The sequence below is a fragment of the Budorcas taxicolor genome, chromosome 21 (assembly GCF_023091745.1).
Source record: "Budorcas taxicolor isolate Tak-1 chromosome 21, Takin1.1, whole genome shotgun sequence".
Taxonomy (NCBI): Eukaryota; Metazoa; Chordata; class Mammalia; order Artiodactyla; family Bovidae; genus Budorcas; species Budorcas taxicolor.
In genome coordinates this window covers 24,435,751-24,462,430 of record NC_068930.1, presented here as the reverse complement: position 1 = coordinate 24,462,430, position 26,680 = coordinate 24,435,751, and the positions used below count along the sequence as shown (strand labels likewise).

Below are 26,680 nucleotides of genomic sequence, written 5' to 3'. Positions count from 1 at the left end.
GGAAGCCTTACAAGAAGGAAAAGGGGATTAACAGTGAGATCAAGTTAGAAGACAACCACTAACAGATGGTGGTTAGAGTTCACCGTTTTTAAAGGGTGAAGGGAAAGAGAGGCCCTGAGAATTAGCACTTACGGGGGCACTAGTGGCCTTTAGAGGAGCACAGTGCCTAAAACTGCTCTGACGGGGGACACATCTTTCCTTCTGCAATAAGAAACAGAAGGCTTAAAATGCAAGTGCCTCCTTGTGTTGAAACAATAGCAAACTCATTTTTCCTAAAACACAATGAATCACAGAATTTTAGAATTGGAAGGGTGCTTACTGATCATCTAATCCCTGTGTTATGATTGAGGAAAATGAATTACAGGGCAAGTTTCAAGGAAGAAACAGAACAGGCCCAGAGCAACTACCCAGTCCCAGCTGCGGAGCACACAAAGCTGCTATATAAAGCCCCCTCTACCTCCCCCCAATAAACTGTGAAAGTGCCTGTCCAGAACTAAACATAATATGTTGAGAGTAGAGGCTTTATTTACAGTGATACTCAAAGAGGATTTAGAAAAAGATCCTCCTTATCTTATTAGCAGGGGCTGTACTTCATGAACAAAAAAGAAACGTCCTGAGGGCAGGAGGTGAACTCTCTCCTCAGATAGGTTCTCTAGATCCCAGGAAAGTCCCCTGCTCCCCAGCTCTTAGGCGGGTAGTTGGTAGACATTTTCTTAGCAGCTCCGAGTCAGACTCCTGCATCCCACTGAGGAACACGTCCAGGAAAGACATCAACACTGGCAGGGAAAACTTCAGGCTTTCACCTCGCTCATGGCCTCCATGAGGCGGGCACTGTTGGTAACTGCTGTCGTCAGAAAAATGAACCTGTACCCTAAGGAGTAAGAGCACCACCAAACGTGACCAAGGGCAGATTTGAGCCCCTGACACCAGCCATGTGGGGCCCCTCCAGTTCCACAGCCCGGGCTGGGTCAGAGCACCAGTCTGTAGTCCCAGGTGCACCAGCACCATGCTCTTGGGCCCCGCAACTTGCCACGCTGGGTGGAACTGGGCTACCTGCTGTTCGGTCCCCAGCAAGATGGCAGCAGGTGGTACCCAGAGGCCTGTAAAGAAGCCTTCCTGAGGTCTGCCCTTGGCCCCCCAGATCCCACTGAGGCCTGTTCTCACCTTTCTCTCTGCCCAGGAACCGGAGGGCTGAGATCTCAGAGAACGTGCAGCCACCCAAGAACACCACCAAGATGAGGCGCAGGGACTCGCTGGAGGCCTTGTCGTCCTTGGTCATGTCTGCAAAGACCAGACCAGACTTGGCTCTTCACTGGCCACGCAGGTGCATCCTGGGTGGTGCATCGCGCCCTCCCCTTGTTTCACCCACCCCCACTGGGCAAGGAAGGCCATGCACCTGTGAAGGCCAGCTCACTGCAGTTGAGCAGCCGCACCACTTCGTCCAGGCCCTGCCAGCCCCGCCGCTCCAGCACCTGGGAAGGCACAAGCGCTAGTTTCAAGTCCAGCAGCAGCCAGACTGTCACGTTTCTTGCTAGTTGCTCGGGTAGTTACAAGCTGGGCCAGGCCAGGGACTAAGAGAAAGCAGCGAGCAGGAAATGTGAATGGGAGGGGGCCACGTTCTCACCTGCTCGATGATTCGGCAGCTGAGGGGCACGTACGCACCGCTGAACACGTACGCCATGTCACGCGGCACTTTCAGGTCATACTCGCCATCCACGCGTGGGATCTGGAGGGTAAAGGAGAACACAGGAGGCAAGCGGCAACTCGGCCTTCCAGTCCTTTACAGAGTCAGAGAAAAGTGGTGTACCCCTAAGAGCAGTTCTTACTTCAACTAAAGGGAAAAGCAGCAATAGCCTTGGTGGGCTGGGGAAAAACTCCATAATCAAAGATGGAAGCTGTTCAGTACCTGCCAGTTCTGCTGAATGAGGGCACATGTGCCCTGGCAAGAGTGCCCCTTTGTGACCCTCCAGCAGTGACATAAGACACGCCTGTCACTGAAGCAGCACTTGGCTCATTCTCTGATACTCGTAGGTATGTGTTACATGTTTACTAAATGAATGAACCTTTGTGTCTTGTCTCATTATTAAATTAAACTCATGCTATAATGCTACCAAACGAAAGAATCTTTTTCCTTTAATTTTCAGTTTTTGGCTGCATTTTGGTAGCATGTGGGAACTTAGCTCTCCGACCAGGGACTGAACCCACACCTCTGCTTTAGAAACTCGGAGTCTGAACCACTGAACCACCAGGGAAGTTCCCAAACAAAAGGATCTTTATAAAAACAAAGTAACAGAAAGGGTTTTGTGGGCTCAAAGTATTCCACAAAGGACTGAACCCACTGCCTCCCCCTATCCACTCCTGATCCACATACCAAATTCAGCTTCTTGCTGATGGCTCGGAAATTGCTTCTCTTGGCCAGGGAACTGAAGGCATCAGTAATCTTTCCTGGGAAAGAAATCTGTGCTGGGTTTTATCTAAGGTTTAAGGATTAACGATGCTGCTCTGGGTGATACCATTCAGGAAGTGACAGGACCGTCTCTCCTCAAAGAGCAGGACCTATCACACCTGAAGACCCTCCTCAAAGCAGATTACCTACAGTTCCTTGAAACCGATCAAGACATTCACTACCTTTCTCTCCCCACCCACAGTCTTCCTCCTTCTATAGGGCACCTCTACTAAATGCAATCTACAGGGTGAGCTACAGTTTACTGGTTAAGTGTATGGCCTTTGGAGTCAAACCTGACTGACTGAGGGGCCCTGAACAAGTCACTTAACCTCCCTCTGCCTTGGTTTCCACATGTGTAAAATGGAGATAATACAACTTACCATGGAGAGGGTTTGAGAGGATTACATGAGAAAGTGTATCTAAAAGGCTTAGCACATCAGCGTTCACTAACTGGAAGCTGTTCTAGAGAGCAGGAGGAGTGGCGGTAAGGGCAGCGACAGTAAGGAATTGCCTTCTCCTCCCCCAGCTTGTCCTCCCCTTGGCCAGCGTGCTCCACCTGTTGAGAGAAGAGGCACCGAGGGCCAGGGAGGGCAGAAGGGGCTACCTGTGCTCCCTGCTCACCTGCGGCCTTGTCAGTCACCAGCTTGCTCACTTTACTCTCCACGGCTGTGAGGGTGTCTCCTGGGGCCTGCTCTGTTAGGAGCCCAGCTCGCCGCAGGTTGGAGAAGGTCAACAGGTGCTCGGGGCCATAGCTCTGAACAAAATGCAATTCAGCTCTCTACTAAGCATCCACCAAGGGCCTAGCCCTGTGAGGTGATACGGAGGTGGGGAAGAGGAGGATTATGCGGTCTGTGTCCTGAAAAGCCCACACTTGTTTGTGGGGAAGAATTTTTTTTTTTTTTTAATTGGGGGATCACTGCTTTATAGTGCTGTGCTGGGGAAGTCACGTCAGAAATAACCAAATGCCAAACAGACAATAAAAGTAGCACGAAACAAGTAAAGAACACAGAAAATTATGGATGGGAGGATTGGGGGGGAGGGGGAGGCGTCACAGAGGAGGCAGGACTTGAGAAGGACCTGGAAGGAAACCTGTATAGATGCCTCACAAGGAGCTGAAGGGAGGGAGAGTCCAAGAGCAAGACCTCACCACTGCTTCCAACAGCTGAACTGTTCAGATTCCCTCCCACGCTAGCCACATAAAGCAGGGAGCAGAATGAAATGAGGGCAGCGGGAAGGGTGTCTGTGCTGAGACGGAGGCCGCATGGGAACAGAAGGGTGACCAGGACCAGAAAGGAGCTATTTCTTCTTCAACTATTTCAAAAATGTCCACCAAATTCCCTCAAGAACACATTCTCCTGGCCTTACCTGCAGGTACTGGGTTTTCAGAGATCGGTAATCCTTGGGAATCAAACCTGAGGGTAAGAAAGATAAAGGTTCAGGAGCCAGTTGGGGTGTCCTAACGTGTATAGCCAAACCCACCAATCAACAAACCCTCCTCCCCGCAGAAAAAAAAACCACACACCCTAATGAGAAGGATGTTCAAGCTGGTTTTAGAAAAGGCAGAGGAACCAGAGATCAAATAGCCAACATCCGCTGGATCATCGAAAAAGCAAGAGAGTTCCAGAAAAACATCTATTTCTGCTTTATTGACTATGCCAAAGCCTTTGACTGTGTGGATCACAATAAACTGTGGAAAATTCTGAAAGAGATGGGAATACCAGACCACCTGACCTGCCTCTTGAGAAACCTGTATGCAGGTCAGGAAGCAACAGTTAGAACTGGACATGGAACAACAGACTGGTTCCAAATAGGAAAAGGAGTACATCAAGGCTGTATATTGTCACCCTGCTTATTTAACTTCTATGCAGAGTACATCATGAGAAACGCTGGGCTGGAAGAAGCACAAGCTGGAATCAAGATTGCTGGGAGAAATATCAATAACCTCAGATATGCAGATGATACTACCCTTATGGCAGAAAGTGAAGAGGAACTAAAAAGCCTCTTGATGAAAGTGAAAGAGGAGAGTGAAAAAGTTGGCTTATAGCTCAACATTCAGAAAACGAAGATCATGGTATCCAGTCCCATCACTTCATGGGAAATAGATGGGGAAAACAGTGGAAAAAGTGTCAGACTTTATTTTTTGGGGCTCCAAAATCACTGCAGATGGTGACTGCAGCCATGAAATTAAAAGACACTTACTCCTTGGAAGGAAAGTTATGACCAACCTAGATAGCATATTAAAAAGCAGAGACATTACTTTGCCAACAAAGGTCCGTCTAGTCAAGGCTATGGTTTTTCCAGTGGTCATGTATGGATGTGAGAGTTGGACTGTGAAGAAAGCTGAGCACCGAAGAATTGATGCTTTTGAACTGTGGTGTTGGAGAAGACTCTTGAGAGTCCCTTGGACTGTAAGGTGATCCAACCAGTCCATCCTAAAGGAGATCAGTCCTGGGTGTTCATTGGAAGGACTGAGCTAAAGCTGAAACTCCAATACTTTGGCCCCCTCATGAGAAGAGTTGACTCATTGGAAAAGACCCTGATGCTGGGAGGGATTAGGGGCAGGAGGAGAAGGGGACGACAGAGGATGAGATGGCTGGATGGCATCACTGACTCGATGAACATGAGTTTGGGTAAACTCTGGGGAGTTGGTGATGGACAGGGAGGCCTGGCGTGCTGCGATTCATGGGGTCGCAAAGAGTCAGACATGACTGAGCAACTGAACTGAACTGAATGAGAAGGAAGGAGTTGGATTTGATATTAACTTTGTATCCTGTGTAGTCAATTCTAAATTGACTCCTCAACTGAAGCCTGCTTTTTGAAAGATAAAGCCTGGATCTGAGGGTTCCAAGAAAGAGCCCTGGCGAAGGGACACCGACAAATGCCAGTTTCATCCATGGGGGTGGGGTGGGGGAGGGGAATGCAAGCACAGGGAGAAGGGACTTCCTGTGCGTGTTTCCCTGGCTAGGGGCCAGTCCTCCCAGGAACTGCTTAACAGCAAGTGAGGAATGGGAGAAGTGTCCACATGGGTTCCCAAAATGCGACAGGGAACTCTCAGATGTAAGAGGAAATGGGCTTCCAACTACAATAAAGGGGATATAGAATAAGCAAATGACTTCTTTGGGTAAAAAGCAACCTTAAAAATATCTGCCGAGACTTCCCTGGTGGTCCAGTGGTTAGGAATACACCTGCCAGTGCCGGTGCACATGCTGTGAAGCAGCTAAGCCCATGTGCCACAACAGAACCCTGAAGCAACAAAGACCCAGGGCAGCCAAAAATAAATTTTAAGGGCAGCCAAAAATAAATTTTAAAAGTATTTGTAAACTGGAAGACTTCAAAACTCAGAACAAGTTGCCATGAAAAGCTGCAGAATCCGAGCTGCTAAAATGCTTATGAAATTGGTTTTTCCTGAACTGTGTCTTGATTATGAAATCGTGTTGAGGGTAGGAGTCCAGATGGAATAATGAGAGACATGTCGCTCAGCTCTACCCTTGACAGTCCTACGATGGGACAGGCCTTACTGAAGAGAAGGGGACTAGATGCAGACCTCCTTAGGGCAGGCATGATAAATCACCTTAATGACCTGGGGATGTTTCACCCCAAACAAAAACCTGCTTTATTACAGGCAATAGAATCCATGAGCTTACAGGGGATATGTTCTGTCTGCTAGGACATTTCTCTTTCTTTCAAAATGACTTTTTCTGTCCCTAAGGTATACTTTTCAACCTTTGGTCCCTGGGACTCACCATTCTCCGTGATGGACAAAAGGCACATAAGACGGAGGCTTTCTATGGGAGACACCTGCACAGGAAGAAAGAGTCAGGGAGAATTCAAGTCTCGTAACACACGTTCTCTCTTCTTCCTCTGCCTGGGCCCCACCGCTCCCCGCTCTGTCCCGCCCTGCCTCACCTGCCGGTCTATGTGCTCTTCAATGTAGCTGGTGCTCTCCCGGATGTTGAACCCCTCCAGCAGCGCTGCAAGGAATCAGAGGAGAGCCTATTACTGGGGGAATGGCTCAGCTTGTTGCCAGCTATGCTAATGGGCATCTGTCTCCCCATCTCTTTCTCCATCCTTTTTGGGGTGGGTTAAGGGGCCCCCAGAACTTCTAGCAGGAACCAGCATTGGAAAGTGCCAAAGAGCATCTTTTCAGGATGGGCTGGGGCCGGGAGTCCAGGAAGCGGAAGCAGGAGAGGTAGCCAAGTCACCATGCTCAGTCTTGATGAGCTCCTGGAAGTCCTGCTTGGTTTTCTTCTTCATGATGGATTCGCAGGCCCCGATATCTGCAGACAGGACAAAAGGGGAGCTGACACATTCCTATTTCTGGAAGGAGGTCTCTTTACTGTCTAGGAGAATAAAAACTTTTTCAGGCAAAGTGCAGGAGCACTTCTTCCCATTTCAGAGCAAATAAGAGCACTATTTGGGACTTCCTAGGTAGACCAGTCGCTAACACTCCCAACGCAGGGGAGCCCAGGTTTGACCCCTGGTCAGGGAACTAGATCCCACATGCTGCAATAAGGCCCAGCACAGCCAAATAAATAAATAATTTTTTTTAAAGCAACCAGAAACACTGATATTATTAAAATAATTCTTTTTTTAAAGCACTATTTGATAGATGAACGGGATCTCCTCCCAGAGGCAGAGCTCCTCTGCAGCCCTCCCCTCACCCTGGCCTCAAGCTGAAACGTACGGAGGCTCAGCAGGCGGTGCTCCTGTTTCAGTCCCTTGAGCTCCTGGGACACAAAGTTCTTCATCTGCTTGATGTCCATGCCTCTTCGACGCTGTGGGGATGTGCCGAAGTCAGGCCTTCTGCCCTCACACAGAAGTGACCACTGCACACCCGCAGGTCCCCCCCAATCCCTGCCCAGCGGTAGCATCAGGGAGGCAGCAGCCTGGGAGCCACTGAGGAAACAGACAGAGGCCCCAGGTAGGAGCCTCACATCATACTGGGCCTGCAGGTTCCGGGCCTTCTGGCTCAGGAAGCCGAAGACATTGGAGAAGTGCTCATTCCGGATCTCATTAAACACCTGTGAGGGGAATGTGACAGGAACAGATGACTGCACAGACTCAGACCTCTCGTCTTCCTGCCTCCTCGGCGCAGCAATAGTACAGGGCGCGTGCTCAGCGGTTCTAGCAGAGAAAGCTGAGCCGGTTTCGATGAGGACGTGTCAGATCCCTGCTGTGTGCCCTGGGGTGCCCTCTCAGCTAGCGGGGTGGCCCTCCCTCCGGGGACTCAGCCTCCCCTCCCAGCACCGGGGCCCGTAGCCTCGTGGTGGCAGCAGCCTGGGAAATCGTCTGCAGGCACCTGCATGCTCACCTTGTCCTCGGCATTGAGCAGCACCTTCAGGCTCTTGTCAGAGGACGTGACTTCCGGGCCAAAGTCAACACTCCCTTTGAGAGCAGAGGGGACAGCTCTGACGATCTCCAAGGAAGCCATCCTTCCCCACCCTTTCCTGAACTGCCGTGAAAGGTGTCCCCAGGACTTCCCTGGCAGTCCAGTGGTTAGGGCTCTGGTTAGGTCCACTGCCAGGGGCCTGGGTTCGATCTCTGGTCAGGCAACTAAGATCCCAAAAGCAGGGCAAAAAAAAAATGAGTTAAAGGTCCCCCAAACTATTTGGGGGCTTCCCTGGTGGCCCATGGAGTAGGAAATGGCTACCCACTCTAGTATCCTTGCCTGGAAAATTCTATGGACAGAGGAGCCTGGCAGGCTACAGCCCATGGGGTCGCAGAGTCGGACATGACTGAGCACACAGTGGTGGCTCAGCGGTAAAGAATCCACCTGCCAATGCAGGAGATGCGGGTTCGATCCCTGATCCAGGAGGATTCCCTAGAAGAGGAAATGGCAACCCACTCCAGAATTCTTGCTTGGGAAATCCCATGGAAAGAGAAGCCTGGTGGGCTACAGTCCACGCGGTCATAAAGGAGTCGGACTTTGCAACAAAGCCACAACAAACCATTTGGAAGCCAGCATTTCACTCTGAGTCTGGGTCTCGGGGAGGCCCGAGGAGTCGAACACACCTCTGTCTCGCCGAGATGCCACTTACCACACTTGATGCGGAAGGTGTCATCCACCAGGCCCTCGTAAACCACCTGGGAGCAAAGTGCGGTCACAAAGTCCACGTCTGAAATCGAGATCCCCAACCATGAGGGTCTTCCTCGACTCAGCCTACCACCCAGTTATCTCAGTGTCCATGGGGCCCAAGTGCCCACGCCGCCCCTCCCCGTGGTCAATGCTGGCATTCACAGCCCCCGCTGGAGGATTCCAACTGTGCCACCATGTCTGCTATATTCCCGATATTCCCATGTTTTCTCGGGTCCATGGAAGAGAGGAGGGCTGAGCAGAGCTCACCTCTGTCCAGGAGAAAGATATGTCCAATTTCTGGCCTTCGGCCCTTGGTTTCACCATCCTCCTCCTCTTCCAGTCTCTTCCAGAGTTCATACGACATCTGCTAGGGCCCAACACGTCCTCAGTCTTGAGTCCAGGTCCCTTCTGCAGCCCCACACTTATAGAACCCAACCCGTTCCATGCAATCCTTCTCCTTGACCCCAAGGAAGAGCTCATTATAACATGATTACCTCTTCTACTCCATCTGTTCCCATCCCTCCCCATCCTTCCTGACAGCAGTGAAGGAGTCTCACTGCCCCCAAATATTTAGGAATGCTACCCAGGGGTGTCCTGCTGTTCTGTTAGCCACACGAGTTCTCTGCTCTGGGGACCTCTTCTGGAGCAACAAAAGCCTATACATCACATCACAGATGCCCTTGAATAATCTTAGTGGGCAGAAAACAGGTGAAATACGGGCTATCTGGGGACCAGAACTTCTCACCTTGGCACACCTGCCAATTCCATAGCAGTTGGGGAAGGGTCCATATAGGGTGCTGAGGAGGTGCAAAGCTTGTGCCAGAGTGTTGATCCAACGCTGATCTCCTTCCTGCAGGGACCACGTGGGCCACAAAGCTATAGATCAACCTGACAGATTCATCTGGAAAGGGGCGAGGCCCAGAAGCCCCGGAGCAGAAGGGCAGGGTCTCAGCAATGCTTCAGAGGGTTCATTTTCATTGGCCCCAAAGGAAGCCTCGTGAATATCGGTCAGCAGCATTCCACCTCCAAATCAGTATCACTCATGATACATGAGATGAGCTGGAAGAAGGTTGAATCCATAGCCCACAGGACCCCATGTTTGTCCCCACTCATTGATGCCAAGACCCGAGTGCCCTGCACTCACCAGGAAGTAGTCCCTAAAAAACTCTGGTAGTTCCATGCTCAACAGATCCACATCAAGAGGCAAGAGAGAGAAGGCCCATTCGTCACAGCTCACATCTGTGGGTACAGAGAGCGTCAGCCTTCCTGCCAAAGGCACGCGGCTCCACATGAAGAGGGAAGGTCCACCGCAGTCATGTGAGACTTCCCGAGGGCCTGCCCCACTGCCTCAGGTACTGTACTAAGCCCGGGATACTCAGAGATGAGTAAGATACAGTCTCTGCCTGGAAGGGGCTCACAGGCTGATAAGGAGAGGACGTGTGTGTGTAACAGCCTGTAATACAATGTGGTAAGTGGTGTGTATCCATTAGAGTACCGACCAAGATTGCCAATGAAACACTCACTCATCTATGCATCATCTGACAGTACTGACTGAAAGCTGTGTATGTACAGGTACTAGGCTAGGTACTGGGGACACGCTCCTAACTTCTGGAGCTCACAGTGAAGTGGGAGGGTGCACAGCAGACAAATGGGATTCCAGTTGCAGGCTCCAAAGAAGAAACAGCAACCTAAGAGCACAAACAGCTCAAGGATCTAACCCCAACCAGGGATATAGGAAAGACTTCCCTAAAGAAGTGACATTTAGGCTTAGAATTCAAGTATGATTCAGGTAGGCAAAGAAGGTTAGGGTGAGGAATATTCTAGGCAACAGGAACAGATGTGTGAAGTCCCCACGGCTGGAGGGCGGTGACTCAGGAGAGAGGAGCACACGTGATGAGTCTAAAGGGCAGGAAGGGGCCAAACCGGAGAAGTGCAGGAGGCCACACTGAGGGCTCTGGGCTTTATTCCGAGCAGGATTTCCAGCAGGAAGGACTGGGGACCAGGTCTGTGTTGCACACAGAGGAGGGAAGGCACACGGTTTCCTTGTGGGGGTCTTGGGAGGGAAGGAAGAGAGCACACCCCTCAGGATCCCTTCCATACTCTCCCACTAGTGGTCTAAGCTGGGGTACTTCTTCCCACTCTAAGGACACTCTCCTCCTGCCATGCCAACAGGAATGAGACAGCGAGCGAAAAGGAGGAGATACAGCAGGGGGCAACCCGCAGGGCCTTCTCCCACACCTACTTTCCCCTTTCCACTCACTCATCTCCTCTCACCTCCATAGACGCCCTCTTCCTCAAGCACCATCTCACACGCATAAAACTGAAAGACAGAGGGAAGCTGATTAGTAACCCCCTTCTTTGTTCTTTCCATTTCCCTGGATTCCTCTGTGGTCACTGATGAGGACTACAGTTACTGAAAAGACAAGAGAACCCAGACTCTTAGATCTAGAAAGGACCACTGGAATCATCTTGCCTAATACTATGTTTCCTTTCCATCCATTTTATCTATTTATTAAGTCAATTGCTCTTTTCTCCCTGAATGACTGGAAAAGCTTTACGAAGGAGAGGGTATTCAGCTGTCATGGAAGAGTGAGTCCCGGAGGTAGAGCTCAGAAGAAGGGCGTGACAGTGCTATAGAAACAGAGGAGGAGGAGCAGGTGGAGGTAAAGAGCAGTGGGGTGGAGAGGGGAGGGATGGAGTTCTGGTTAGGACATGTCCATGGGACCTCTGCAGACACCAGGGGGAGGTCTGGACAGACAGCCTTGGGGTTCATGGCACATACATTACATTTAAAGTAGGTAGTTTGTTCAAAAGAACACAGAGAAGAGAGCTAAGGACGGGACTCTAGGGAACCAAGAGTGCACAGTCCAAGACCTTCCAGAGAAGACCAAGAAAGAATACACAGAGGCGGGAACAGAGAAACTAGCGCCTCTAAATAGCATCTCTAAAGGCAGAGGTTCAGGGAAGAATAGGCAGCCGTCTCCAACACCAGAGATGTTAGGTAGAAGAGCCCAACACAGACATCACTGGGTTTGTGAAGAATTATCTGGTACCACTGCTTCTGCTTCCTCACGCCCACCTTCATCTTTTTATGTAGATGCCCTAGATCTCTGTGGTCAAAGCCAGTGGTGTCTGTGTCAGGCTCCCAATGCAGGGGGCCCAGGTTCGATCCCTGGTCAAGTATCTAGATCCCACATGCATCAACTAGAGATGCAGCATGCTACAACCAAGACCCTGCCCAGCCAAATAAATAAAAACTGAAATCGGGGGCGGTCCTAAGATGGTGGAGGAATAGGACGGGGAGACCACTTTCTCCCCCACAAATTCATCAAAAGAACATTTGAACGCTGAGTAAATTCCACAAAACAACTTCTGAATGCTGGCAGAGGACATCAGGCACCCAGAAAAGCAGCCCATCGTCTTCGAAAGGAGGTAGGAAAAAATATAAAAGATAAACAGAGAGACAAAAGAGGTAGGGATGGAGATCCGTCCCGGGAAGGGAGTCTTAAAGAAGAGAGAAGTTTCCAAACACCACAAAACACTCTTACTGGCGAGTCTGTGGCAAGTCTTGGAACCTCAGAAGGCAACATAACTAGGATGAAAAATAAATAAAACCCACAGATTACATGCCTGACGGTAACTCCCCCAGTGGGGAAGCAGCACAGATGCCAGCATCCGCCACTAGCAAGCGGGGGCTGGGCAGGGAGGTGCGGGCTGCATTGCTTAGAGTAAGGACTGGGCCTGAATGCCCTGAGGGCAATCTGAGGGACCTAACTTGAGGTAGCAAACCAGACTGTGGGATAGCTATCCCGCAAAAAGCCCTAACCTAAGACACCGCCAGGCCTGCTCACAGAACAAAGGACTGAGCAGAGCTAGCCGGCTGTGGACCGGCCCATCCCCCATCAGAGACAGGCAGGCGAGGGCAGCCAGAGCCAGAAGGGGGTAATCGCGGCCCGAGAGAGGCATCCTCGACCAAACTGCAAGAAGGCTTCATTGCTAACCAAGACTTCTTGGGATTCTGGACGGTCGACATCCGCTGGGAGGGTCACAGCCAGAGATCAGCTCCCCAAAAGTGACACATGGCACACCTGAGAAAGTGTGCTGGTTGTACACCCAGAAAACTGAGCGGCAAGGTACGGGGTAGGCGTAAGTTGCAGCCACCACCTGGGGGGCGACCGTGCTCGCCAAGGACCTGGTCACCTGAGCTGCTCAGACCTCCTGGGAAGGGCACAAAACGCAGGCCCAACCGAGTCTGCGCCTCTGAGGACTACCCGAATACCTGAACCTGAGCGGCTTAGACCTGGGGAAGTGCATACAACCCAGGGCCGGCCTCAGTTCCCAGCAGAGCAACCTACAGCCTAAGGAGTGTAGGCAGGGAAAGCACACACGCCGTGAGCGGGGGCAAACGCAGTGTGGCTGAGACACTGCGAGCACACGCCAGTGTTATTTGTTTGCAGTGATCCTCCCTCTCCACAGCACGACTGAACAAGGGAGCCTAAAAAAGTGTCTACCACCGCCCCCTTGTGTCAGGGTGGAAATTAGACACTGAAGAGACCAGCAAACAGGAGAAGCTAAAACAGAGGGAACCGCCTTGGAAGTGACAGGTGCAATAGATTAAAACCCTATAGTTAGTACCGACTACATAGGAAAGGGCCTATAGATCTTGAGAAATATAAGCTAGATCAAGGAACTATCTGAAAATGCACTGACCCCACACTGTCCACAACACCACCAGAGAAAGTCCAAGATATATTTTTACTATTATCATTCTTTAAATTAAAAAAAAATTTTAAGTCCTCTATTACTCCTTTAATTTTCATTTTTATAACCTACTATTATTTTGCAAAAAGAAAAGACCCTATTTTTTAAAGCAAACTTCATATATATATATTTTATAACTTTTGTGACTTTGTTTCCTTCTTTAATATTGTATTTTTGAGAATCCAACCTCTACTCTAGATTTTTAATCTTTGCTTTTTGGTACATGTTATCAATTTTGTACCTTTAAGAACCCAATCTTCAGTACCCATTTTTACTTGGGAGCGAGATTCCTGGCTTGACTGCTCTCTCCCCCTTTGGACTCTTCTTTTTCTCCACCAAGTTGCCTCTATCTCCTCCCTCCCCCTTCTCTTTTCTACCCAACTCTGTGAATCTCTTTGTGTGTTCTGCGCTGTGGAGAACACTTAGGGAACTGATTACTGGCTGGTTCTGTATCTCTCCTTTTGATTCCCCCCTTTATCCTCCTGGCCACCTCTGTCTCCTTCCTCCCTCTTCTCTTCTCTGTGTAATGCCGTGAACATCTCTGAGTGGTCCAGACTGTGGAGTGCACATAAGGAAGTGATTACTGGCTAGCTTGCTCTCTCCCCTTTTGATTCCCCCTCTTCTCCTCCTGGTCACCTCTATCTCCCTCCTCCCTCTTCTCATCTCCATGTAACTCTGTGAACCTCTCTGGGTGTCCCTCACTGTGGAGAAACTTTTCATCTTTAACCTAGATGTTTTATCATTAGTGCTGTATAGATGGAGCAGTCTTGAGGCTACTGTAAAAATAATACTGAAAACCAGAGGCAGGAGGCTTAAGTCCAAATCCTGAGAACACCAGAGAACTCCTGACTCCAGTGAACATTAATCAATAGGAGCTCATCAAAAGCCTCCATACCTACACTGAAACCAAGCACTACCCAAGGGCCAACAAGACATCCAGAGCAAGACATACCACACAAATTCTCCAGCAACACAGGAACATAGCCCTGAGCTTCAATATACAGGCTGCCCAAAGTCACACCAAACCCACTGACATCTCATAACTCATTATTGGACACTTCATTGCACTCCAGAGACAAGAAATCCAGCTCCACCCACCAGAACACCGACACAAGCTTCCCTAACCAGGAAACCTTGACAAGCCATCCGTCCAATCCCACCCACAGTGAGGAAATTCCACAATAAAGAGAACTCCACAAACTGCCAGAATACAGAAAGGCCACCCCAAACACAGCAATATAAACAAGATAAAAGGCAGAGAAATATCCAGCAGGTAAAGGAACAGGATAAATGCCCACCAAACCAAACAAAAGAGGAAGAGATAGGGAATCTACCTGATAAAGAATTCTGAAGAATGATAGTGAAAATGATCCAAAATCTTGAAAACAAAATGGAGTTACAGATAAATAGCCTGGAGACAAGGATAGAGAAGATGCAAGAAAGGTTTAACAAGGACCTAGAAGAAATAAAAAAGAGTCAATATATAATGAATAATACAATAAATGAGATCAAAAACACTCTGGAGGGAACCAACAGAATAATGGAGGCAGAAGATAGGATAAGTGAGGTAGAAGATAGAATGGTAGAAATAAATGAAACAGAGAGGGAAAAAAGAAAAACGAATTAAAAGAAATGAGGACAATCTCAGAGACCTCTGGGACAATGTTAAATGCCCCAACATTTGAATCGTAGGAGTCCCAGAAGAAGACAAAAAGAAAGGCCATGAGAAAATACTTGAGGAGATAATAGTTGAAAACTTCCCTAAAATAGGGAAGGAAATAATCACCCAAGTCCAGGAAACCCAGAGATTCCCAAACAGGATAAATCCAAGGCGAAACACCCCAAGACACATATTAATCAAATTAACAAAGATCAAACACAAAGAACAAATATTAAAAGCAGCAAGGGAAAAACAACAAATAACACACAAGGGGATTCCCATAAGGATAACAGCTGATCTATCAATAGAAACTCTTCAGGCCAGGAGGGAATGGCAGGACATACTTAAAGTGATGAAAGAAAATAACCTACAGCCCAGATTACTGTACTCAGTGAGGATCTCATTCAAATATGAAGGAGAAATCAAAAGCTTTACAGACAAGCAAAAGCTGAGAGAATTCAGCACCACCAAACCAGCTCTCCAACAAATGCTAAAGGATCTTCTCTAGACAGGAAACACAGAAAGGGTGTATAAACTTGAACCCAACACAATAAAGTAAATGGCAATGGGATCATACTTATCAATAATTACATTAAATGTAAATGGGCTGAATGCTCCAACCAAAAGACAAAGACTGCCTGAATGGATACAAAAACAAGATTCCTATATATGTTGTCTACAAGAGACCCACCTCAAAACAAGGGATACATACAGACTGAAAGTGAAGGGCTGGAAAAAGATATTCCACACAAACAGAGACCAAAAGAAAGCAGGCATAGCAATACTCATATCAGATAAAATAGACTTTAAAACAAAGGCTGTGGACAGAGACAAAGAAGGACACTACATAATGATCAAAGGATCAATCCAAGAAGATGATATAACAATTATAAATATGTATGCACCCAACATAGGAACACCGCAATATGTAAGACAAATGCTAACAAATATGAAAGGGGAAATTAACAATAACACAATAATAGTGGGAGACTTTAATACCCCACTCACACCTATGGATAGATCAACTAAACATAAAATTAACAAGGAAACACAAACTTTAAATGATACAATAGACCAGTTAGACCTAATTTATATCTATAGGACATTTCACCCCCAAACAATGAATTTCACCTTTTTCTCAAGCACACATGGAACCTTCTCCAGGATAGATCACATCCTGGGCCATAAATCTAGCCTTGGTAAATTCAAATAAATTGAAATCATTCCAAGCATCTTTTCTGACCACAATGCGGTAAGATTAGATGTCAATTACAGGAGAAAAACTATTAAAAATTCCGATATATGGAGGCTGAACAACATGCTGCTGAATAACCAACAAATCACAGAAGAAATCAAAAAAGAAATCAAAATATGCATAGAAACGAATGAAAATGAAAACACAACAACCCAAAACTTGTGGGACACTGTAAAAGCAGTGCTAAGGGGAAGGTTCATAGTAATACAGGCATACCTCAAGAAACAAGAAAAAAGTCAAATAACCTAACTCTACACCTAAAGCAACTAGAAAAGGAAGAAATGAAGAACCCCTGGGCTAGTAGAAGGAAAGAAATCTTAAAAATTAGGGCAGATTTAAATGCAAAAGAAACAAAAGGGACCATAGCAAAAACCAACAAGCCAAAAGCTGGTTCTTTGAGAAGATAAATAAAACTGACAAACCATTAGCCAGACTTATCAAGAAACAAAGGGAGAAAAATCAAATCAATAAAATTAGAAATGAAAATGGAGAGATCACAACAGACAACACAGAAATACAAAGGATCATAAGAGACTACTATCAGTAATTACATGCCAATAAAATGGACAACTTGGAAGAAATGGACAAATTCTTAGAAAAGTACAACTTTCCAAAACTGAACCAGGAAGAAATAGAAAATCTTAACAGACCCATCACAAGCACGGAAATTGACACTGTAATCAGAAATCTTCCAGCAAACAAAAGCCCAGGACCAGACGGCTTCACAGCTGAATTCTACCAAAAATTTATAGAAGAGCTGACACCTATCCTATTCAAACTCTTCCAGAAAATTGCAGAGGAAGGTAAACTTCCAAACTCATTCTATGAGGTTACCATCACCCTAACACCAAAACCTGACAAAGATGCCACAAAAAAAGAAAACTACAGGCCAATATCATTGATGAACATAGGTGCAAAAATCCTTAACAAAATTCTAGCAAACAGAATCCAACAATACATTAAAAAGATCATACATCATGACCAAGTGGGCTTTATCCCAGGGACGCAAGGATTCTTCAATATCCGCAAATCAATCAATGTAATATACCACATTAACAAATTGAAAAATAAAAACCATATGATTATCTCAATAGATGCAGAGAAAGCCTTTGACAAAATCCAACATCCATTTATGATAAAAACCCTTCAGAAAGCAGGAATAGAAGGAACATAACTCAACATAATAAAAGCTATATATGACAAACCCACAGCAAACATTATCCTCAATGGTGAAAAATTGAAAGCATTTCCCCTAAAGTCAGGAACAAGACAAGGGTGCCCACTCTCATCACTACTATTCAACATAGTCTTGGAAGTTTTGGCCACAGCAATCAGAGCAGAAAAAGAAATAAAAGGAATCCAAATTGGAAAAGAAGAAGTAAAACTCTCACTGTTTGCAGATGACATGATCCTCTACGTAGAAAACCCTAAAGACTCCACCAGAAAATTACTAGAGCTAATCAATGAATAATAGTAAAGTTGCAGGATATAAAATCAACAGACAGAAATCCACTGTATTCCTATACACTAATAATGAGAAAATAGAAAGAGAATTAAAGAAACAATTCCATTCACCATTGCAACAAAAAGAATAAAATACTTAGGAATATACCTACCTAAAGAAACAAAAGACCTATATATAGAAAACTATAAAACACTGGTGAAAGAAATCAAAGGGGACACTAATAAATGGAGAAATATACCATGTTCATGGATTGGAAGAACGAATATAGTGAAAATGAGTATACTACCCAGAGTCATCTATAGATTCAATGCAATCCCTATCAAGCTACCAAAGGTATTTTTCACAGAGCTAGAACAAATAATTTCACAATTTGTATGAAAATACAAAAACCTCAAATAGCCAAAGCAATCTTGAGAAAGAAGAATGGAACTGGAGGAATCAATCTGCCTGACTTCAGGCTCTACTACAAAGCCACAGTCATCAAGACAGTATGGTACTGGCACAAAGACAGACATATAGATCAATGGAACAAAATAGAAAGCCCAGAGATAAATCCACACACCTATGAACACCTTATCCTTGACAAAGGAGGCAAGAATATACAATGGAGAAAAGACAATCTCTTTAACAAGTGGTGCTGGGAAAACTGGTCAACCACTTGTAAAAGAATGAAACTAGAACACTTTCTAACACCATACACAAAAATAAACTCAAAATGGATTAAAGATCTAAACGTAAGACCAGAAACTATAAAACTCCTAGAGGAGAACACAGGCAAAACACTCTCCGACATAAACCACAGCAGGATCCTCTACGACCCACCTCCCAGAATATTGGAAATGAAAGCAAAAATAAACAAATGGGACCTAATTAAAATTAAAAGCTTCTGCACAACAAAGGAAACTATAAGCAAGGTAAAAAGACAGCCTTCAGAATGGGAGAAAATAATAGCAAATGAAGCAACTGACAAAGAATTACTCTCAAAAATATACAAGCAACTCCTGCAGCTCAATTCCAGAAAAATAAACAACCTAATCAAAAATGGGCCAAAGAACTAAACAGACATTTCTCAAAAGAAGGCATACAGATGGCTAACAAACACATGAAAAGATGCTCAACATCACTCATTATCAGAGAAATGCAAATCAAAACCACAATGAGGTACCATTTCATGCCAGTCAGAATGGCTGCTATCCAAAAGTCTACAAGCAATAAATGCTGGAGAGGGTGTGGAGAAAAGGGAATCCTCTTACACTGCTGGTGCAAATGCAAACTAGTACAGCCACTATGGAGAACAGTGTGGAGATTCCTTAAAAAACTGGAAACAGAACTGCCATATGACCCAGCAATCCCACTGCTGGCATACACACCAAGGAAACCAGAATTGAAAGAGACACGTGTACCCCAATGTTCATCACAGCACCGTTTATAACAGCCAGGACATGGAAGCAACCTAGATGTCCATCAGCAGATGAATGGATAAGAAAGCTGTGATTCATATACACAATGGAGTATTAATCAGCCATTAAAAAGAACACATTTGAATCAGTTAATGAGGCAGATGAAACTGGAGCCTATTATACAGAGTGAAGTAAGTCAGAAAGAAAAACACCAATAAAGTATACTAATGCATATATATAGAATTTAGAAAGATGGTAACGATAACCCTGTATGCGAGATAGCAAAAGAGACACAGATGTATAGAACAGTCTTCTGGACTCTGTGGGAGAGGGCGAGGGTGGGATGACTTGGGAGAATGGCATTGAAACATGTATATTATCATATGTGAAATGAATCACCAGTCCAGGTTCGATGCATGATACAGGATGCTCAGGGCTGGTGCACTGGGATGACCCAGAGGGATGGGATGGGAAGGCAGGTGGGAGGGGGGTTCAGGATGGGGAAACACATGTACACCCATGGTGGATTCATGTCAATGTATGGCAAAACCAGTACAATATTGTAAAGTAATTAGCCTCCAATTAAAATAAATAAATTTATATTTAAAAAAAAATATATATAATTGACATAGTAAAAAAACAGCAGTGAGGGAAAACAACTTTACTAATAGGTCCAAAAAAAAGTTAAATCTATTAATCAGCATTGTTTTATTAATGAGGCTGACTTTTCCAAATGTTTCTAAGCCATTCCTTTTGTAATTAAAATAATGCTCTTGCTAATTCATTTATTAGAATCAAAATTTTCTTACGGGTGTATGTGAGTTTTCTGTATAGCAATACTTATAAATATTTTCCCAATTTTGTTTAGCTTTCATAATTTTTATGTTAGTGGTTTATGTCAATTTTTAACCTTTGTGTAGGTTATTTTCCTTTACTAAGTGGCATATTATCCAGTACTTTGTTAGCATCTCCTATGACTGTTTATTGTATAAAATTATTCTGCCTACTTTTGTGTGCTATGTAAATTGACATCTTTTATATTATTTCCCATATTTTTCCTTTTAAAGATCAAACTGATTGATTCACAAAACTCAAATCTTATTTTTACTTTTGTAAATAAAATACCTAATTATTTCACTGCAAAAAAAAAAAACCCAAACTGAAATCTTATAGGCCTATTTTTAATTCTAACTAATGGGATTCCTTTGCCCACTTGGCAAACTGCCAATCTTCATAATTAACAGAGGGAGCTCAGGAAGAAAGAGAGATCTCCTCCTCCCTACAGCCACTAAAGAGAGGGTCCTGTGATGGAAAATCAGGTCAAAGAATTTGATTAGATAGGGTGTTAGAAAGAAAAAAATTCATTAAAATCTCAGTTTTGTTTTTCTGTGTGTTATGGAGGCTTGCAGCATTATTTGAAACTGTTACCAACTTGTTCTGTTTCCTATTTAAACAAATCTGTCCTTGGAAGTATAACTGGAAAAAAAGGGTTCTGTAAGACTCCCCAAACTAGAAATTAACTACTATAGCTCCTTTAAATAACATTAAAAAGTATCGTGTAATCTGGTTATTCTACTCAATAATATTCTTGCCCTAGTCATAATGTTATACTTCACATATTTATATTCCTAAACAAGATAGCTTCCTAGGTGGCACAGTGGTAAAAGGATCCACCGGAAATGCAAAAGACATAGGAGATTCAAGTTCGATCCCTCGGTCGGGAAGATCCCCTGGAGGAAGGCATGGCAGCCCACTCCAGTATGCTTGCCTGGAGAATGCCATGGTCAGAGGAGCCTAGAGGGCTACAGTCCATGGGGTCACAGAGAGTCAGACACAACCGAGCATGCACACACTCACATGTAGAGGCCACCTCTCACTACTGTACTATCTGTATTTGGGGAAATTTGATAGGAGACTCTGCTACATTAATAAAAAGACAATGGCAGGTATTTTGTTCAGTCACACAGAATTCGCTTAGAGGGAGACACAGCGGTGGGCCCCTTACCCCGTCCCAGTCCCCCATGCTCTTCTACCGTATCTCACGCCCACATGGGTCCAAACTCACCTTCTGAGGACTGAAGATCACTTTGTATTTCCGAGTTCGGCCAGCCATTTTGTCAGCATTGACAAGACCTACGGACAGAAGGGAGGCAGCCCAGAAAGCCATGGGCCTTACGCTAGACTAGAAGCAAGGCAGCGACGAGCCTCGGGGCACGGCCAACCCGAACAATTCTTTCCTTATGAAAGGGTTCTTTTGGCCGCGGCCCTCAGACATTCCCGCCCTCCCCCAGGTCTTAGTGACAGCGAGCGCTGTGACACACTCACTGGCAATGTACCGCATATTCTTGATGCGAGGTCTCACCAGGAAGCACAACCTATGGGACAGAAGGGGGGAAAAATCCTAGTGAAGAAAAATCATGAAGTTGGTGATAGTAATGCTAACTCTCACCACGTGCTACAGTTCTCAGCCGGCCAAAGCCACGCCAGCGTTCTCGGCTGACTCACCACAGAAGACTCCCCTCAGTAAAGCAGGTATAGGTACAGAAGAACCCATTTGCAGGGCAGGACTAGAGATGCAGATGTGGAGAACAGACTTGTGGCCATAGCAGGGGAAGGAGAGGGTGGGAAAAATTGAGAGGAGCATCAACATAAACCCACTACCACATGTGAAAGAGATAGCTAGTGGGAAGCCGCTGCATAACACAGGGAGCTCAGTCCAGTGATCTGTGACAACCTAGAGGGGTGGGATGGGGTGAGGGACAGGAGGGAGGTTCAAGAGGGAGAGGACATATGTATACTTGTGGCTGATTCACACTGTTGTATGGCAGAAACCAAAACAACACTGGAAAGCAATTATCCTCCAATTAAGAATAAATTAAAAAACATAAAGCAGGTATATTGTGATGAGCTGGGGGAACTTATTGGCCTTATGGTGGACCCAGAAGTTTCTGCTCTCAAATAATTTACAGTTTATTGGGCAAAATAAGATGCATGTATGCATGGAGTATATTAACCATCAAAAATAATTAACCAAAATAATTAACCAAAAATAATACAAGGAAGTATATGACATGTTTTTCAAAATGGGATTTGTGGATGTATTCTCCATGTATCTAGGAGGGTTTTTTCCTCTAAGGGAGGGTGTACATGACTTAAGTTGAGAAATACTGAAAATAAAAACAAAAGCCAGACAACAGACAGGCAGCATATGACTGAGTGCCAGGTGAACAGGACAAACACTGAGCTCCATGCAAATCCAGGGGAGGAGACAATCACCCCGGGGTGGCGACCCTGGGATGGCTTCGTGGAGGAGGTGGGGCTGGGCTCTGAAGGCTGGGTGTCTGTGACGAGAACAGTGAGGAGAGGAGAGAAGGTCAGGCAGAGTGGGTGGAGTGGCCAGAAGCATGGAGGTTTGTGTGTAGGGCGGGGAAACACACGAAAGTGCATCAGGTGAGAGAGTATGTGCAAGAGGCCAGGCTGGACAGAGGGCGCAAGGCCTTCTGGGAGGCAGCTTTAGAATCTATGATGAGCAATGGAGACTTTAGTGGGTAAGTAAGGGAAGGCCTGAAGGTTCTGGAGGAGATCACAAGGAAATTATTTGTGAAAGATTAATCAGTGTGGTGGGGGAGTGCTTCCCTGATAGCTCAGTTGGTAAAGAATCCACCTGCAATGCAGGAGACCCTGGTTCAACTCCTGGGTCGGGAAGATCCACTGGAAAAGGGATAGGCGACCCACTCCAGTATTCTTGGGCTTCCCTTGTGGCTCAGCTGGTAAAGAATTCACCTGCAATGCAGGAGACCTGGGTTCAGTCCCTGGGTTGGGAAGATCCCCTGGAGAAGGGAAAGGCTACCCACTCCAGTATTCTGGCCTGGAGAATTCCATGGACTGTATAGTCCATGGGGTCGCAAAGAGTCAGACACAACTGAGAGACTTTTTCACTTTCTTTCAATCAATGTGGTTAGAGCTGGTAGATTGGGTTAGAGAGAGAAGAGGACAAAGGAGAAACTGCAGACAAGGAGACCAATTAGGAGGATAAATCATAACCTAGGGGAGAAATTGTAAAGGTGTAGGGAAGTGAAATGCTTCGATATCACAAATGTCATGGGGCTAGATCTCAGCCAAGGACTGATCAAAGGCAAATGTGCAGGGACCAAGGCTCCCGGACACTCACTGTTCACTGGAGCTGAGGGCTGGTTTGTTCTCCACTTTGTACAGCTTGTCTACCTCGTGTTGCTACAGACAAGAATCAAATGAAACAACAGATGTAAGTGTGACTGGGAACCTGAAGCCTGATACAAAGACAGGGGTCTTCTGAAAGGGCTTCCTCCTATTTATACTAACTCTAGGAGTCAAAATGCCCCCCTAACAACCATTCCACTGAACCTTCCTCAAACTGTCAGTAGAAAAATCAACATTTAAATAATTCAAAAACAACACAAAGAGGATCAATCCCCCCCCAGTCCACTCAACTCTGCTATCATATATTTACCCTAGAAGGGTAGTAATTACTCCTCAGTAATTTGTACCATTCATCAAAAGAAAAACTGCTTAATGAGCAAAGAGGGGCCTGATCCACCTGGGAATGGGGGCAAGTTACCTTTAGAATGGAGACATTGGCAATTCGATCCAAAGGGCTCATAAGATCTGCCTCAATGAACAAGTCTTTCTTTCCAGGAAGCTGAAGGAGACACAGTATGTTGGATCACTCTCAGGTCATACAAGCCCCTCAGTAGAGAGTTCACTCAGTCATCCATTTAATAGAAGTCTCTGAGCTGGGGACTTCCTTGGTGGCACAGTGGACAGGAATCCACCTGCCAACGCAGGGTACATGGGTTTGACCCCTGGTCCAGGAAGATCCCACATGCCGCGGAACAACTAAGCCCGTGTGCCACAACTACTAAAGCCTGCATGCCTGAGGGCCCATGATCTGCAACAAAAATGTCACCGCGGTGAGAAGCCCATGCACTACAACGAGGAGTAGCCCCTGCTCACAACTAGAGAAAGCCCAGGAGCAGCAACCAAGACCCAGCAGAGCCATAAGTCAATAAAGAAAATCATTTAAAAAAAAGTCTCTGAGTTTCCTTGGAAAGGCACTAGACCTCACCTAACCCAGCACCTTATTTACTGTCTATCGCCGCAGTTGACATTTCTTTACATATTCACCTATTTTTGTCTTCTATTCATTATTGGTTCCAGTGGAAAGATATTTCATCTTTTTTTATGGCCACGCAGCATGTGGGATCCTAGGTCCCTGCTCAGGGATCCAATCCATGCCCCCTGCACTAAAGCTTGGAGTCTTAACCACTGGACTGCCTGGGAAGTCCCTCACCTTCTAAGGTCACATCCTTCTCACTCAACCCTCCTGCTCGCCTGAGGCCCTGTTCTACATCACTGCTCCTCTGCTCCACTGCCTCCTCCTCTTCAGCTCCTGAAAAACCAACTGATCTCCTGCTGAACAAAGCCAAACAAAACAAAACTGCACCGTGTATCCTGCAACCCCACAACCAACTGCCAAACATCTCTTCAAATGGCATTTTATTTCTAATTACAAACAGAACAGAAAATGTTCAAGGCAGAAAACTTAACCCAGGGCAGTCCTCACCCTCCCACCCACTTCCTGCTTCACCATTCCTGACGCTGCTCTCTCATCTGTCCAGAGGAAGGAGAGGTCACATTGAGCAGAAGAGAGGGTGAAGTCATTGAAAGCTTCCTCTCAACATGATTTTGACAAACGGGTAGGCTGTGGGCAGTGACAGATTGAGATGGTAATTCAGCCAAGGCCAGGGAAAGCTAACAGGCTGAATGGCAAGGGCAGAAGAGCAGTTCAGTTTGCCTGATGGGTAAGGTGCATGTAAGCAGTGGTCCTCAACCAGGACTGATTTTGCCCTTCAGGGGATATCTGGCAAAGTGTGGAGACATTTAGGTTGTCTCATCTTAGGCCAGGGGGTGTTACTGACATCTGGTGTTACTGGCAGAGGTTAGGGATGCTGCTAAATATCCTACAATGCACAGGACAGCCCCACCACAAAGAATTAACCCGCCCAAAATGTCAGTGTTACCAAGGTTGAGAAATCTTGGATGTCAGGGAATGGTGGGAAACAAGGCTGAAACATTCACAGGAATCAGGGATAAACCTTCAGTAGCTACCTAATGCCTACTGTCTATTTCATCCCTCTCTTCCATGTATTACATGCCTTGTCCTTTCCAGGTTCCTCAACTTTGCTCTTACCAGTACATCTGCCTGGAATACCCTCTCCCATCTCTAATTAAAGTATGTTTATCTTCACACTCCATTCCTCGAAACTCCTCGATTACTCCAGCTAGAAATGACTGTTTCATGAACCCTAGCTGTCATTCATTTACCACAGGATACCCTATGTGTTCTAATTTGTGCTTCATAGGCTCCCAGTAATGCCTATGAATAGATCAGGAAGTAAGATCCCTAAGGTCCAAGTTGTTTTAACCATATTTCCATCCCCAGTGATGCCTGACACTAGTGGTGTCTCCCTTGCCCGTATTAAAAAAAAAAAAAAAAAAAAAAAAAGGACCTGTGCTTCATTTTGGACCTGCCACAGAAGCTCCAAGGACCAAAGCAAGATCAACGGAATTCAGTAAGAAAGAACTAGGCATCCAGTGAGTGCTAAACTACTGATGCAGTAAAGGCCCCCGACGTGGCGGGCACTGACCTGCTCCAGCAGGTAGATGAGCTGGTCTCGGGCCAGCCTCTTGAGCATGGAGAAGTCAGGCAGCTCTGGGGCGTCCGGTCGATGGGGAAAAGCCATGGCGGCGGTCACCTGAGCCGCAAGGTGGAAGAAGGGGGACGCCCTCCGCTCCGAGGAGACCCGCAGCGGCCCGGGTAAGCGCAGGATGGCTCTCCTTCAGGTAAGGGCACAGAACCCGAAAGAGCCCCCCAAGGGGCCCTCGCTCGTCAGCCACACTGGAGGAATGAATGGCCGGCCACCTCTCGGCCAGACAGCTGCAGCCAAAGGGACCTTGCTTCAGGCCTGCAGTCACCGTATCCCGCCCCGCCCCTCCCGGTCCACTCAGCCTGTCCGCAGGATTCGGGTCTACACCTGCAGAGATACCAAAGAGAGGGGCGGCTTCCTAGACCTCCCGGAAGTCCCGTACTCTCGAGCGCCGCTCAGGGTACCCGGAAAAGGACGGCGTCCTGGAAGGGACATTTGAAAACGCGCGGCAACGCGTCAACGTTCCAGTGTCTTCCCGGACCAGAGGCGAGTGTTCCTGTGATAAAAGGATTTTACCTTAAACTAAATTTGAAAGGTACACCCAATTCTCCTAGCGCACGCAAGGAAGCGTTGGGCACTTGCTCCATTTTCAGAACTTCGTGAAATGGGCGAAACTAACTGGGAATCCGGAGGGCACTGATCACCCGGCATCTTGGCTGTCGATTACATCTACTCCACAAAGTTAGCGGCGAGCTCTGAGCTCTCCCGCTTCTGACCTGCGGGAGGCTAGACGCCGGAGATGGAGGCGGGTGTGAAGGGAGAGAAGAACGCGTTAGGAGCCAATGGAAGCTGAGTCTCACCACCTGTGACCTTTCAGTATCAGAGTTCTGACTCATTAATGCTTTTCGTGGGAAAACGGATAAATTGTGAC

The 26,680-nt window shown here is 46.5% G+C and overlaps 2 protein-coding genes across 2 annotated transcripts in view; both read right to left on the bottom strand.

Annotated features, from left to right (window-relative positions):
* Positions 1 to 26,680, bottom strand: part of GDPGP1 (GDP-D-glucose phosphorylase 1) — a 198,690-nt gene that overhangs the window by 148,789 nt on the left and 23,221 nt on the right. The gene's annotated exons all lie outside the window — the stretch shown is intronic.
* Positions 522 to 26,119, bottom strand: VPS33B (VPS33B late endosome and lysosome associated). Its single transcript, XM_052659905.1, has 23 exons — positions 25,750 to 26,119; positions 23,661 to 23,741; positions 23,235 to 23,296; positions 21,389 to 21,438; positions 21,129 to 21,196; positions 10,797 to 10,842; positions 9,667 to 9,761; positions 9,268 to 9,372; positions 8,790 to 8,886; positions 8,485 to 8,562; positions 7,758 to 7,831; positions 7,381 to 7,467; positions 7,131 to 7,221; positions 6,649 to 6,723; positions 6,353 to 6,417; positions 6,190 to 6,244; positions 3,812 to 3,858; positions 3,068 to 3,200; positions 2,372 to 2,445; positions 1,625 to 1,726; positions 1,397 to 1,472; positions 1,165 to 1,281; positions 522 to 871 (listed from the first exon to the last, which is right to left on the bottom strand). Exons 1-23 carry the CDS (start codon positions 25,843 to 25,845, stop codon positions 792 to 794), a joined length of 1,854 nt encoding a protein of 617 aa, XP_052515865.1. The 5' UTR covers positions 25,846 to 26,119; the 3' UTR covers positions 522 to 791.